The sequence below is a fragment of the Schistocerca americana genome, chromosome 3 (genome assembly GCF_021461395.2).
Source record: "Schistocerca americana isolate TAMUIC-IGC-003095 chromosome 3, iqSchAmer2.1, whole genome shotgun sequence".
Lineage (NCBI taxonomy): Eukaryota > Metazoa > Arthropoda > Insecta > Orthoptera > Acrididae > Schistocerca > Schistocerca americana.
The window spans coordinates 191685077-191701032 of NC_060121.1; the positions used below are offsets into that span (position 1 = coordinate 191685077).

The window sequence follows — 15956 nt, forward strand, 5'->3', positions numbered from 1 at the left end:
TTATTCAGAATTTGAATGTCTTACTGTCATGTGCTCAAAAGAGATTTTTTTTTCTTTACTGCATTTTTAATCCTTCTGAGGTGCACATAAACAATCATGACAATTCTTGAAGTTTTTTGAGTCCAAAAACATCACAACCTTCTAAGGAAAACAATAGCTAGTCAGCCACATATTTGAATTTCTCATCCTTTCCCATTCACGTGGAGGAAGTCATGGAGTCCAACTGAAATGGCAGGGTAATGCCCACTCCAAGAAATGTGCTCCATAATGGTCAAGATTCACCTAAAATGCTTAAAAAGAACCATGGAATATCATAAAAATGAAGGGATTATCATTTTGAGCACAAGCCTCTCTATTTCTATTATACTTATAACAGCAGAGCTTTTAGCTGATGATAACAGCTTAGCGTATACAGAAACGTATTTGTATTTATTCCTTTTACGAACAGGTGCGCATCTTTTCTTTCAATTATATTGGGGACTTCACTGAAAAGTTTACATTTCAAATACAAGGAACAGTTAACAATTTTTCATTTGAGGACATTGCTGATGCATATATGCAACCCAGTGCGACTCTGATGTGGGTAAACACTGACTTACAGCCAAGGTGTTAGTGTGGACTTTGAACAGAAACTTTTTCATCACCTCTTAAACATTTGTACTAACTAAAACTGTATTCATACATTTCAGTAGCAGCTTGTAACTACACATTCACAATTATGTCACAAAAAGCTCATTTTTGGGCCCATATTTACTGGAACACTGTTTCTATTATCATATACTTTCACCTATGTCACTTCTCAGTATCAATTATGTTAAATCCTGCATATTTTTATATAAACTCTAACACTCATTTGCACATAATCCTTGGTTTTAAAATAAGCAGCAGCATTAATATGAAATATTTCATCACATAGCATATTCAAAAGCACAGGTCACACCTGCCCACAAATAAGGTAGAAGATCGGATCCACAAAACTACCGTCCAGTATCCCTGACATCAGTTTGTTGTAGAATCTGGAACACATTCTGATATCAAACATAATGAGGTATCTTGAACAGAATGATCCCCTCAGTGCCAACCAGCATGGATTTCAGAAACATCAATTATGTGAAATCCAATTTGCACTTTTCTCATATGAAATACTGAAAGCTTTGGATCAAGACTATCAGGTAGCTGCAGTATTTCCTGATTTCTGAAAAGCATTTGACTCAGTACCATTCATCAAAAGTAGGATCATATGGGTTACCAAGTGACATTTGTGACTGGATAGTAGGAAAGACACAGCATGTTATCTTGGATGGAGAGTCATTGTCAGATGTAGAAGCAACTTCAGATGTGCCCCAGGGAAGTGTTGTATATTAATGACCTTGCAGACAATATTAATAGTAGCATTAGGCTCTTGCAGATGATGCACTTATCTATAATGAAGTACTATTTGAAATAAGCCGCATAAATATTCAGTCAGATCTTGATAAGAATTCAAAGTAGTGCAAAAATTGGCAACAAGCTTTAAATGTTCAGAAACATAAAAATGTTTAGTATCTTATGACTAGAACATCAATGAGTCACTGTTGGAATCAGAACATCAGTGAATCACAGTTGGAATCAGCCAGTTCATACATATACCTGGGTGTAACACTTCGTAGGGATATGACATGGAATGACCACATAGGTTCAGTTGCAGCTAAAGCAGATGGTAGACTTCTGGGGAAGTGCAATCAGTCTACCAAAGGAGATTGCTTGCAAACCACTCATGCAACTGGTTCTAGATATTGCTCAAGTGTGAGGGATCTGTACTGTATTGGACACAGAGAAGGGCTGCATGAATGGGCACAGGTTTCTTTAATGTGAGGGAGAATGTCACAGAAATACTGAAGGAACTGAACTGGAAAACTCTTCAAGATAGACGTAAACTATTCTGAGAAAGTCTATTAACAAAGTTTCAAGAACCAGCTTTAAATGGTGATTAAAAATAAACAACAATCCCCTATGTACTGCTCAAGTAGGAATCTTGAGGATAAGATTAGAATAATTACTGCATGCACAGAAGCATTCAAACAATCATTATTCCTACACTCCATATGTGAGTGGAACAGGAAGAAGCCATAATAACTGTTGCAAAGCAACATACTCTCTGCCATGCACCTCATGGTGGTTTGCACAGTGTAGATGTAGATAACACACAATACCTTCTGATTCAGTGTGAGGATCATTTATCCATCAACCTTTCCTGCACTGTGAGCAAAGAGGGAAATTTGTTTTCCATCTGAATTGTGTTCTGCCTCTACAATACAGCAAATGGACTAGTGGCTGGTTCAGGCATTGAAATATTGTGCAGATAGCTGAAACAAAAACTCGGCAGAATGCCCAGAAGCACACTTTTAATCAATTGCACTGAGAAAACCTTGAGGGATCACTTCCATCTACTGGCCACTGTCAAAGAACCACCTCATCTGTTTCATCATCAGTTCTTATGACAGTACTAGCTACAAACTCTGATTTACTTGCCAGTTAACTGGACCACTAACTAACTACATTCCAGCTATATTATTGCCCCATCTGTCTGCTCCAACTGCACACTGATTGCTTGTTGGCTCCTATAGTAGCTCTGGATATAACTGGAGTGATTACACTACTCAAACTCTCAACTTATTCACCAGTTAATCCTTGATCTGCTGACCAGCTCCAATAGCATCTGTTCATAGCATCAAGTAGAGTGCAAATAGGCTTTCATCCCCATACACGGATTAATTATCTTGCCAAACATTCAAAAGATAATTTATAAATATTGTATTTGAGGCATATAACACATCGTCATTTGTCACCCCTTTGGGAGCTACCAATACTTTTGAAACAGTTATACACTAGTAAATAAACTATACTTCACAAATGTTGTATTTATTCTACATCTACAAAAAACTATTCTGTATATATTTTTAAAGCTCTCAGATTCACTTACCACTCATGGTGATTGTCAACAAATGCTGACATGGGTGACACTTGCACAGTGTATGTATCATTTGCAGAATATTCAAACAACCCATAATAGGGATTGAATAATTCTCGTGAAAGCAAGAAGAAGAACTCTCTTGATGGGCCCCCATAATCTAGTCCTTCCTCCCGATCAAATGTAACATATAACTTGCACTTCTGCAAATCTTTCTTGGAGGCAGCCATTATTTTATTAAATGCGTCTTCAAGTAGATGCTCACGACGAATGTGTAGCCTATGAAAGATAAAATTCACATTACAAATGTACAACAACCAGTTCCAACATCATTCGAAGCAAATCTTAAAAAATTAAAATATACAAAAAACATTACAAATGGTGTCACTACTATCAGTTACAATATTGTAAAAAAGAGAAGGCATCGTACAAAATGAATCTAAAAAAAAAAAAAAAATATACAGAAAATATTACAAATGGTGTCAGTACTATCAGCTACAGTATTGTAGCAAAGGGAAGGAAAAACACATAGAATTTAATACCTTGCCATTTTTGCTTTACGGGCTTTAGGCCATAGTCCAAGGCACACTTCTGTGCATATTTTGTCTCCTGATGCTGGAGCCATCATCAGAGGTCATAAAATCTTATAGTGCAGTTTACAACATAAACACACCCAGCAAATGAAACTGTTTCTAAGTACTGAAACTGTTTCTAAGTATTTGCACAACAACTGAGTCATGATGTCATCATACCTTTGCTTAAGATTGCAGAGTCACACCTATATTTGTTTGGAGCTTGTAATGAGGTAGAGTAGGCACTGTATGCTTTATTTAGCACTCTGTAACACACTTGTACAATTTCAATCCTCCTCCTTTTCTATTAAAGTTGTTTTTGTGCTTTTCAATACCTATGGCCTCTTTGTGTTAGGTCGTAGTCCAAGGCATGGTTGTGTGCTTTTACCTTTAGTCTCTTAATGCTGGAGACATCATCAGAGGAATCATATGACACAAAGTCTATAGAAATTATTGCATGTAGTATGGTCACTTTGATATTGAGAAATAGAGGATTCAGAGTCTAATCTTCAGTTGTTCAGAGCCCCTCCGCCCCCCTCCCCTCCCTCTGTGATCTTCCTGCCTTTTATATGTAAAGTATTCTGTAAAGTCCTGGTTGGAATACAAATATATAGAGGTAGTATATGTAACCACTCAACAGGCACATAAAAACATCATTTCAGTCTCATTTTATGTGGCTTTCAACAGTAGGGCCACCAACTTTTTACTGGGAAACAAGGGATCAAGAGGGAAGCCTACAAAATAAGCATTTAAAATGCATTTTTTTACAAAGAACAGTAGGAATACATTTATAACATGCATGCTTGTTTTATTTTAAAATATTGCTTGTACTTATTAACAGTCTTTGCTTCTTTTCACAAAGATTCATTAGATTTTACATGTGTAAAGCATTATGTACAGCTAAAATTAAAATTCACTGCAGCTTGCAGTTCTGCTTTTATAAGCTCAGGGGTACATTTGTTGCAGAATTCAGACTATTTATGGTTCATTAGGGGAAAAATACTTTTTGCCTCAGCATTTGAACTAGGAATAATTCTTAATACAGGCCCAACTACTTTTAGCAAAGTTGTAACCTGAACATTTTCGGCTCTCAAGATACAGAAAAGATTGAGCCACCTTCTGTTTGCATTCACTTCCATGCACAAGCCTTGATTCAAAATATCTTCTGTATTACAATGTTCAAAATACAAACAATCTTCAACTACATCACCTAACCAAAATGAGTCAATTACCTGTTGAAAATGCTTAAATTTTAGCTTGGACAATACACAAAGGAGCATCCAAGATTGTACTGCCAATGGCAAATGATCTTCAAATATGACATTCTTGACTAAATATGTTTTCAATTAAGCTTAAAAGCCTGAAAGATTATCTTCAAGGCGTTTTCTGAAACAGTTAACTCATTAAAAACTTTTATTTACTCCACTACCAAAATATTTCATTCTTTGCTCAGTTTTACTAATCAGAGACTTGGTCGCATGGAAAGTTTCCATTATACTAACATCAGAGTGTTCTAAAAAGTTAGAACATTCTAAAATGACTGCACCAGCATGGAAAAAAGTTGAATAAATGTCTGAGGTCAACTGTCATTCAGTGTCATTAGAACCATTTAAAAATAACTTCAAAGCTTTGGGACAACCATCATTACTTCTCATGTAACTTTTAATGGGTTCCCAATTTGTAATGATTCTGACAACTGCTCGTGTTAAAGAAAGCCATATTGTTGGTAAATATTGGAGAATTTCACTTCATTCTACACCTACAAAGTCAAAAAAGGACTTCAAAACTTCCCTTCACTTTGCAGAGACGGAGAAGTGACCACACAGTTTTAGGGACTGTTTACTTGGTCACCACAGGGGTAGAAATAGTAGGGAAAGCTGTGGCACATTAGTTGAAATAAATTGCTTTGATGACCATTGCAAGAGTAGAAACATATGGGATGAACTTGAAATAATATGGGACACTTGAGCTGGCCAAACAAAATAGCCAAAATACAGGATTTCCCGGGAGGGATAATTGGCAACCCTATTCAACAGTTCAATGCCTCAACTATGCAGTGAGCAGTTGCCTTTGCTCCCTGCCTTATCAAAATTCTTTGCAATTGAGAAATGTTGAGCTCAACCCTGGTTTGGATTTCATGTTATGCTGCAGGTCTCTCATAATTATCTCAGTGCTGTGAATGGAATTCAGACGTATGAAAGAATATCACCTCCAATAACAAATGCATAGTGTTCAATTGGCCTTCCAATTAAGGAAACCACATACGCAAAATACAGTTACTCATTGCATACCTTTACTTGGCCGCTTGTGATCGGTGGAAGTCAGCTGACTTCATGCTGCTTTGGAATGTTTAAATTCATTGACAACATTGGCTATGCAACAGTATCGTGCACCATAACAATAAGTAGCCACTGTGAATATAGTGCTGATCCTGTTGTGCATAGTGATTGTTGATATTATTTACAAAAATAAGTGAAGGGGCTGTACCTGGTCTTTCTAGTGACTCGCCATAAACTTTTGTGTCACTTCTGTGACACTTTCTTCCGTTACATGTTTGTTTCTTCTACACACTACAAGCTAGCTGTTCTGGGAAAAGGAGGTGGGGCTTGTTTCGCCAGGCAATGTGCTACGAGCCATTCACAAGCTTCCACCCCTAGCGCCCTTTGCTCCAGAGCCAGTATGATAAGTTTTTATTCAAGAGTGTGTAGATGTTAATTTTAGATGCATAGCAGAAACTTTGTCCAATTCATGATGCAGAGGACATCAAAATATTCTTCACTTATGACATTATGGTTGTGCACAAGAGATTCGTTTCAAGATTCAGATGTAGTAAATAATATAAACATACAACAAAGCATTCTGCCCACCTATCATGTTACATTTGTTTACATAAAGCATATAGGCATTTAAAAGTAAATATAAATAACTGCCAGGATCAGATATCCAGAACAAAAGGATTTCATTTTGCTGCCTGTATTAATGAAAAAGTTACAACTGAACTTTTACTGCAAGCTGTATAGTGAAGAAAACAAAATCTAAAACATCAAAGCACATCAGTTTGTGTCTCACAAAATCATGCAATACAATAACCTGATAGCTCAAAAAAATAGCATACTTGAGTTTTCCTGGTCCTTGCCCGTATCCTTTGGACTCCAGTTTACGATAGAAATTACGCAGCTTTGCTTCAAAATCCCGGCGGTAAGGTGCTGGGGCACGTGCATTGGCTCTAGAAAGGCCTGGTGAGGCCTGTGGTGACAGCTGAGGAGAGCCTCGAGGTGACCTGGTTGATGCAGGCACAGCTGGGACATAGCTCATAATCTCCTGCTCGAACAGGCTGAAAAATAAAATATATCCATTTGTCAAAAGAGAGAGACATTTGTTAGAATTACTGAATTTTTTTTAGCATGAACAAGTTTCTAGGTCCTTTTTATAAGGCACCTGTTGATCTAAGACATTTTTACTGTTATGAGCTGTTTTTCTATTCGTAGACTAAGAAGCCGAAAATACTAACTGCCTTTATGTAGCTCCATATCTACATACAGAAGTCCTGACTTTTCATTTATCATGCCAAGACAAGAGCCAATGTGTTGTTGAGCCTCTGTTCTGCAGCCATGTATGATTTTACATGCAGGAGTGTGAAAAACTGCAGAAGAACCACAGTCAACCTAACAAGAACAAGAACAGAGCTTTATATCTTGTGGGTACAAGAGGTTTCTCACAGACATTGTGTTTAACTGCAGTCCATAAAGCAGTCAACTAAGCCTTTCTTTGTTAGATATCTTGTTAACTTGCAGTCATCATTGCTAATTTGTGACCAAAACAGTTAATGGAGACAAGATTATGAGTAAAATCTAAACTGCCCAGGCAACTGTTTAATGTAGTTTAAAGAACATATGCAGGAAGATGAGATCAAGAAGATGCACGCAGTAGTAAAAACAACATATGTGGCAATTTCTTTAGCAGGGGAGTATTCAGTGTGTAAGACACATCCACAGACGTCAACTTCAAATTGTCCGCATAGCTCAAGTAAAAACTAAAGGATACAGTAATCCATGAAATTCTGAACATACCAGTATACTCCAACATTTAAGTCCAGTCAACAATAAAAACATCAGAGACAAACTGCTAGCGTATTTTAAATGACAGTAAGTGAAGAAAAAGGACACAGTCCTGTTGAATGAGGAAATTATGCCCAGCCTGACAAGTTATGCCTAACACGGCTTATCTGCTTCTAGATTCTCAGATCGGAAAGGGAGCTCTTCCTCAGAAAGGATAATGAACTGAGAAACTGGGTGTGGCTCCTACATGATGGACCATTTTGTCAGTAGACAGTGGTGTTTATGGAGACCATAAATCTACATCTACATCCATTTTCCAATAACTTCCGGGAATTCAGCCAGGTAACACTTTCAGCGACTGCCGATATTTCGGCGGGAGAACACCCCACCATTTTCAAGGCAGTTTACCTGGTTGAATTCCCAGAAGTTATTTGAACGTTGTATATGCTAGGAGAAACTCAGGTCTCACATCTACATCCATACTTTCCAAGCCCCTGTGAAATGCATGGCACAGGATACTACCTGTTTTATCAGTTATTAGGGCTTCTCTTCATTACATTCACATACAGAGCAAGGGGGATGACTGTTTAAATGTCTGTGTGCACACTGTAATTAATTTCATATTGTCCTCATGACCCCCATGAGAGTGTTACTTAGAGGGTTGTTGTACATATCTAGATTCATAATTTGAAACCGGTTCTTGAAACCTGGTAAGTAGGCTTTCTCGGTAGTTTCTATCTATTTTCAAATATCTGCTAGTTCAGTTTCTTCAGCATCTTTGTGACATTCTCGCACAAGTCAAACAAATCTGTGACCATTCATGCTGCCCTTCTCTGTGAACATTTAATACAGGTCCCACACACTTGAAAAATATTCCAGGATGGATCTTACGAGTGATTTATACACAATCGCTTTTGTAGACTAATTACATTTGTCCAATATTCTATCAATGAAATGAAGTTTGCCTCCTGCTTTACCTACAACCGAGCCTATGTGATTGATTGTTCCACATCAAATCCCTACAAACTGTTACACGCAGATATTTGCATGAGTTGACCGATTCCAAATGTGACTCGTTGATAGTGTAGTCATGGGATACTACGTTTTTTGTTTTGTGAAGTACACAGTTTTACATTTCTGAATTACTTAATTCTAATTATGAAATGTGTTTATCTAATGGCTGGGTACCGGAGGAAGGAACTTGCTGTGTGTGGGAAACAGCACTCAAGTTGATAACCAGCCAGTGTCCAGTTTCCACTAAATTCATGAGCAGATATGTCATGGTGTGTAATTTAAGTGTAATTCTGTGAAAAATAATATATATATATCTAAAAACAAAGATGATGTGACTTACCAAACGAAAGCGCTGGCAGGTCGATAGACACACATAAAAAACAAATATACACATAAAATTCTAGCTTTCGCAACCAACGGATGCTTCGTCAGGAAAGAGGGAAGGAGAGGGAAAGACGAAATGATGTGGGTTTTAAGGGAGAGGGTAAGGAGTCATTCCAATCCCGGGAGCTGAAAGACTTACCTTAGGGGGAAAAAGGACAGGTATACACTCGCGCACACACACACATATCCATCCACACATATACAGACACAAGCAGACATATTCAAAGGCCCTCTCCTTTCCTCTTTCCTGACGAAGCATCCATTGGTTGCGAAAGCTAGAATTTTGTGTGTATGTTTGTTTTTTATGTGTGTCTATCGACCTGCCAGCGCTTTTGTTTGGTAAGTCACATCATCTTTGTTTTTAGATGTATTTTTCCCATGTGGAATGTTTCCCTCTGTTATATTCATATTATATATATATATATATATATATATATATATATATATATATATATATATATATATATATAATAGAGGGAAACATTCCACGTGGGAAAAATATATCTAAAAAGAAAGATGATGAAACTTACCAAACAAAAGCGCTGGCAGGTCGATAGACACACAAACAAACACAAACATACACACAAAATTCTAGCTTTCGCAACCAATGGTTGCCTCGTCAGGAAAGAGGGAAGGAGAAGGAAAGACAAAAGGATATGGGTTTTAAGGGAGAGGGTAAGGAGTCATTCCAATCCCGGGAGCGGAAAGACTTACCTTAGGGGGAAAAAAGGACAGGTATACACTCGCACACACACACATATCCATCCACACATACACATGTGTGGATGGATATGTGTGTGTGTGCGAGTGTATACCTGTCCTTTTTTCCCCCTAAGGTAAGTCTTTCCGCTCCCGGGATTGGAATGACTCCTTACCCTCTCCCTTAAAACCCATATCCTTTTGTCTTTCCTTCTCCTTCCCTCTTTCCTGACGAGGCAACCATTGGTTGCGAAAGCTAGAATTTTGTGTGTATGTTTGTGTTTGTTTGTGTGTCTATCGACCTGCCAGCGCTTTTGTTTGGTAAGTTTCATCATCTTTCTTTATATATATATATATATATATATATATATATATATATATATATATATATATATATATATATATATATATATATATATATATGTGTGTGTGTGTGTGTGTGTGTGTGTGTAGCCATGTGTTAAAAGCTCCTCTTAAATCCATGGGATTATTTTGGCCAGACTTGGTACACACAGGCCTACTGCATAGTACTTACTATCTGTAAAGAAATGCTGTGGGGGTAAGAATCAGCAACCTTCTGTTGGGGTAGAGGTGATAACATGGAAAGAGAAGGGACTAGGAGGGGATGAACAGATTGAGAGGGGCAGAGAGGAAATGGACACAGATAGGGGAAGTTGGAGGTGGACAGAAAGAGGGGGAAGGGGAAATGGAAAGAAAGCAAAGAAGAGGAGGAAGACAGAGAGAGGGAAGGATGAGATGGACATAGAGAGGGGGGAGAAGGAGATAGACAGAGAGACAGGGAGGAGGAGACAGGGGGGAGAAAGTGACTGACTTAGAGTTAGAGGAGGGAGCAGGAGATGGACAGAGGGCGAAGGAACAATTTGACAGAGGGGGAGGAGCAGATGGACAAAGAGATGGGGGAGGCAGAGGTGGATAGAAAGGGGAGAGGAGGAGAAGGACAGAGTGAGGGTGAGGAGGAGATGGACTGATAGAAGACTGAAGTAAATACATACCCATGCAATGCCAGGTACTCAGCTAGCATTATATATAGCCATACACACGTCTTTCCAGAATATACACCCTAACAGTCATCCCATTGTCCTTTTTTGGTGCAAACTGTTGTCACTGATTCTCACATTTAACCAAGAACAACTAAGAGAAATGTGTATCAAGTACAGTACATTTCTAGAGTGAAAAACATCTGTGAACTGTCTCATGAAGACCCAAGGTGCTCAATGTTATATTGCCATCTTGTATCTGGACAACTACAGAAAACATGAATGGTGGCATCAATATTAGCATGAGTCCCACAGAGTAATGATAAATGATGAGCCCTTTGGTCAGACATCTAATACAATATCTTGTCACTGTCAATGTGGAGACTGGCAATGGTAATGTTTTTGGGGGAAATAGTTCCATTTTTGGCTGCCACTCCAGGGACCTGAGCAAATACGTCACATGTGAAATGGCCATTGACCCTCTACACAGGAAATAAATACTGACCTGGCATGTATTCGGCACTTCCAATCTTGTTACAGAATTGTCCGTACACCGATTCTCAAAAACAGCTGCACTCTGACTCGAACATTTTGTGATTGTGGGTTGCTGTTTAAGATTATGTCTTTGTTCATCAGCAATGACTTTAGCATACATTTCTCATAGCAATAACATTCCCTCTACTACTTTTTAGCCACCAATTTTGCATTGGTCTCTGTTTCCACATGCTACGTGGTATGCAGCAGTGACCTACCTAGTTTATCTAAGGCAACAACACAAAAAGATATGTAAAGTAAAAAAAAAAAAAAAAAAAAAACTTGTTCTGAGCATACGACGATGTGTGGTTACCTACTCAAAATTTTTTATGCATTGTAAAGAAAAATGAAAGTCACAGATTGTGGTAACTGTCCTATTACCAGAAAGAACTAGTATCACTTATTAAGACACCTGTCTCTTACTGTTATTTCCTATTATGTCCAAACAGAGAAACATAAAGCATCGCTATTTCTTGATATCAGGTACCTTCATCTTAATGCCAATACCTTTTTCACTCAACACAATTCAAGTGATACTTTGACTCATTTCAGTGCTTTTATCATTGTAACAATTTATTTCATTTTTTTTTTATTCAGCCAAAATTTTGGAAGCATGACAGATCCCAGACCTTCAACAATAGAGTGCACAAGAAGCAACAGGTCTATGATTGAATGAGGGGTGTATGTATGACTGACAGAGAAAGTGTATGACAACACATGCGATCCTTTGCCAAGCTTCATAACATTTTGTTTCCAAGTTCGTTCACAGGGATTCCTCTTGCTTTCAACTTACTATTTGTTTTGTATTGTTATTTCCTATAGTTTACACTGAGGCGACGAAAGTCATGGGATATGTCCCAATATCATGTTGGATCTCCATTTGCCCAGTGCAGTGCAGCAATTTGATGTGTCATTGACTCAACAAGTTGTTGGAAGTCCTTTGCAGAAATATTGAGCCATGCTGTCTCTATAGCAGTCCATAATTGCAAAAGTGTTGCCAGTGCAGGATATTGTGCACGAACTGACCTCTCAATTATGTCCCATAAATGTTGAATGGGATTCATGTTGGGCTATCTACGTGGCCAAATCATTTGCTCGAATTGTGCAGAATGTTCTACAAACTAACTACGAACAGTTGTAGCCTGGTGAAATGACATTGTTATTCGGTAACATGGAGTCCATAAATGGCTGCAAATGGTCTCCAAGTGGCCGAACGTAACCATTGCCAGTAAATGATCGATTCAGATGCACCAGAGTACCCAGTCCACCATCGGCTCTTACCAACTGAAATCGGGACTTATCTGATCAGGCCACGCTTTATCATTCGTCTGGGGTCCAACCGATATGGTCACGAGCCCATGAGAGGCACTGCGGTCAATATCGTGCTGTTAGCAAAGGCACTCGCATCGGTCGTCGGCTGCCATAGGCCATTAACGCCAAATTTCTCCGCACTGTCCCAAAGGCTGCATTCGTCATACGTTCCACCCTGATTTCTGCGGGTATTCCACGCAGTGTTGCTTGTCTGTTAGCACTGACAACTGTACTCAAACGCCGCTGCGTTGGCTGTAGTGAAAAGTGATGCCTGAAATATGGTGTTCTCGGCACACTCTTGACACTCTGGATCACGGAATAATGAATTCCCCACCGATTTCGAAATGTAATGTCCCCTGCGTCTTGCTCCAACTACCATTCCGCGTTCGAAGTCGGTTACTCATCGTCGTGCATCCATAATCACGTCGGATACCTTTTCGCATGAATCACCTAAGTACAAATGACGCACCGCCAACACACTGCGCTTTTATACCGTATGTACGTGAAACTACCGCCACTTCTATATGCACGTATCGCTACTCGTGCAATTCGACTTTTTTATGATTATTCTCTAATTTTATATTTCTAGTTCCAGATTTTTAAAAGTTTAAACTTGTGAAAATGGGCTATTGCACTCCATTGTAGATAGATTATGAGACGATAGCAACCATACCCCAAACTTTTTATCAAAGTTAAGTAACAATACAGCTATCGATATTTTTCTTTCAGTACTTTTAAGAGTATGATACCTTTCTTACAACACCTACTACTCTTGAGTAAAGTATCGATGCTTTTCGTTCGATGTGCCCTTATACGTCATTCTGCGTGTTCACGATGAAAGGCGGCCTGCGTAGGATAAAGATAGTCGTTGCGCTTCAGATGCCCCAAAATATTGATGACAGCTTCATTCTGAAATGTGGCAAGAAAGGGGATGGCAAGTGCAGATCCGTGGAGCATTCGTGATCGCTTTGCCAAGTAAATGCTATTTTAACATGTCTATGCAAGTTTACGTCGTTAGTGAAATATCGATATGAACTCCTTTGACTGATCCAAGTATAAATGACGTATTCTGTGGACATGTGTTGCTCTAAATGGGTATGGTGACTTATGTAGAGAACTGTGCTCAAGTGACTGTTTTTCTTGAACTGTTATTAGCGAAAAAAGGTTTATGACGAGCAAGTGTCACTGAAACTGTCTGTGATTGCGGGGTCTAGACCGGTACTCTTGCCATATAAACGGAACTATTAGGAAGCTGGTCATTGTCCAAGGTCAGCTTAATGCGTGACCAAGTAAAACCGAAAAACACTGGTGTTGTGCCCATTATTGTACGACTGTGTTCAATACTCAAAAGTTTTAATGTAAGAGACAAGGAACGCTACCGAGAACAAGAAGATGAGGCTCGTACCAGGTTAGTAAACACTGAAAATGGTGAATGCGCGCTTTGATTTTATACCTTATAAATTATGAAGCTGTCACAGTTGTGAAAGTTTGTTGCTGTTATTGTTCTTAAAAATTGCATGATTGGTGCTTTCCAGAATAGTTGGACGAATGCTTTTCAGTCGATGTATTTATCTTAACTGTAGTGTACTGGAAGCTATGCTAATAAAACTGTAAAACCGTCATGCCTGTATATTGGTCTGTTTGAATACACTAATTTCCAAAACTACTAGACGAATTTCGAAGGGTTTTCACAGGTAACTTGAGCGTAGCCTGGAGAAAAATATGGGCACTATTGCATCAAACTTGCAACATGGAAAAAGAAGATATCGTAATTTAAAATTTTATCTAAAATCATCTGCTCCGCTTAGTAGTTCGGATGATAAATCACCATGGTGTAGTACACCAACCAAACAATAGATGACGCTGTTAGTTTCGTAGTACATCAAAGAACCAATAGATGGCGTTGTTAACGGTTTTTTTTCTTTTCTTTTTTTAAAATACCTGTGGCAGAAGCATTTTCGGAAGTTTAGATCAGCGACAGAGTTAAGCGCCACAATCTCATCTTTAGGAATACAGACGAGCAACGAATTTGCTTGGCTGGGATTTACAGATTTATTGATTTCACTTTGTGTATTAAAAACTTCACGACCTTGCTTTGCTTACTGAAGTTAAAATCTTCTGGGTTGTTAGACCGCGTTATATTTCTTTTAAAATGTTCGACGTTTCGATCTCTCTGCTGGGATCTTCCTCAGGATCTCTTGGTGTCCACTACTGCTAGAACACTGTCAGAGACGAGTGTCGCGTCCACTTATAAAGGGGGAGTTTTCTGGCGTTCGTGCCGGGGAAGTGATAGTATTGGTTAAAATTCATATGGCTACCATTGGTGGGCCATAGTCATAGGCTAATGCAAGAGAAGGGGCGTTGGTAGCTCATCTACCGTGGATACCATTGGCGGTCATCGTCATTGGATAGAAAAGCATAAACAACGTGCTGCAAGTCACCTCGGCGGACAATAATATTTTGGGTAAACATTCCCCTCTCTTGCTCTGTCCGTTTCGAATCTAGCCACTGATGACGACCAACCAATTGCGGTAGCAGGCATTTCAACCAATAACGCTTCTCCAGCATAAGTGTGGAATAGTGCCTTTCTATCCAATGTCGATGACCGCCAATGGTATCGACAGGAGATGAGCTACCAACGCCCCTTCTTCTGGATTAGCCTATGACTATGGCCCACCAATGTAAGCCACATGAATTTTAATCAATACTATCACTTCTCCAGCACGAACGCCAGAAAACTCCCCCTTTATAAGTGGACGCGACACTCGTCTCTGACAGTGTTCTAGCAGTAGTGGACACCAAGAGATCCTGAGGAAGATCCCAGCAGAGTGGTCAAAACGTCGAACATTTTAGAAGAAACATGACGCGGCCTAACAACCCAGAAGATTTTAACTTCAGTGACAACGGCCATGAAAGCCTGCAGACTTACATTGCTTTGATTCTTTCAGGAGGTTTTATTTATATTCTCCACTACGACAACCGAATTTATTAAGATTGCTTTGTGATTTGGGGCCGGCCGAAGCGGCCGTGCGGTTAAAGGCGCTGCAGTCTGGAACCGCAAGACCGCTACGGTCGCAGGTTCGAATCCTGCCTCGGGCATGGCTGTTTGTAATGTCCTTAGGTTAGTTAGGTTTAACTAGTTCTAAGTTCTAGGGGACTAATGACCTCAGCAGTTGAGTCCCATAGTGCTTAGAGCCATTTGAACCATTTTTTGTGATTTGGGTGCCTACTAATTATACGTTTATTTGGTTTTGTTTAGGAATAAAAAAGCATAGAGAACGGTTGAGTCTTTCTGAATACACCAGAATGGCTAAAACACTGAGGCCTATGCGGTCTCAAGAATCCAGGAAGATCGTGAGGCTAGACTTGCTGCGGCTCCAGAACATTAGGCTGTAACTCGCTCTTTGGAAGCTTCTTCCGAAAGCGAGGTGTAACG

The 15956-nt window shown here is 39.1% G+C and overlaps 1 protein-coding gene across 1 annotated transcript in view; it reads right to left on the bottom strand.

The window, feature by feature from the left end:
* LOC124607039 (E3 ubiquitin-protein ligase HECW2-like) overlaps positions 1-15956 on the bottom strand; it is a 194804-nt gene that overhangs the window by 23800 nt on the left and 155048 nt on the right. Inside the window, exons 7-8 of the mRNA XM_047139213.1 lie at positions 6638-6856; positions 2963-3229 (exon numbers count right to left, since the gene is read on the bottom strand). Of these exons, the coding sequence (XP_046995169.1) occupies positions 2963-3229; positions 6638-6856 (486 nt within the window). The remainder of the gene's footprint in view (positions 1-2962; positions 3230-6637; positions 6857-15956) is intronic.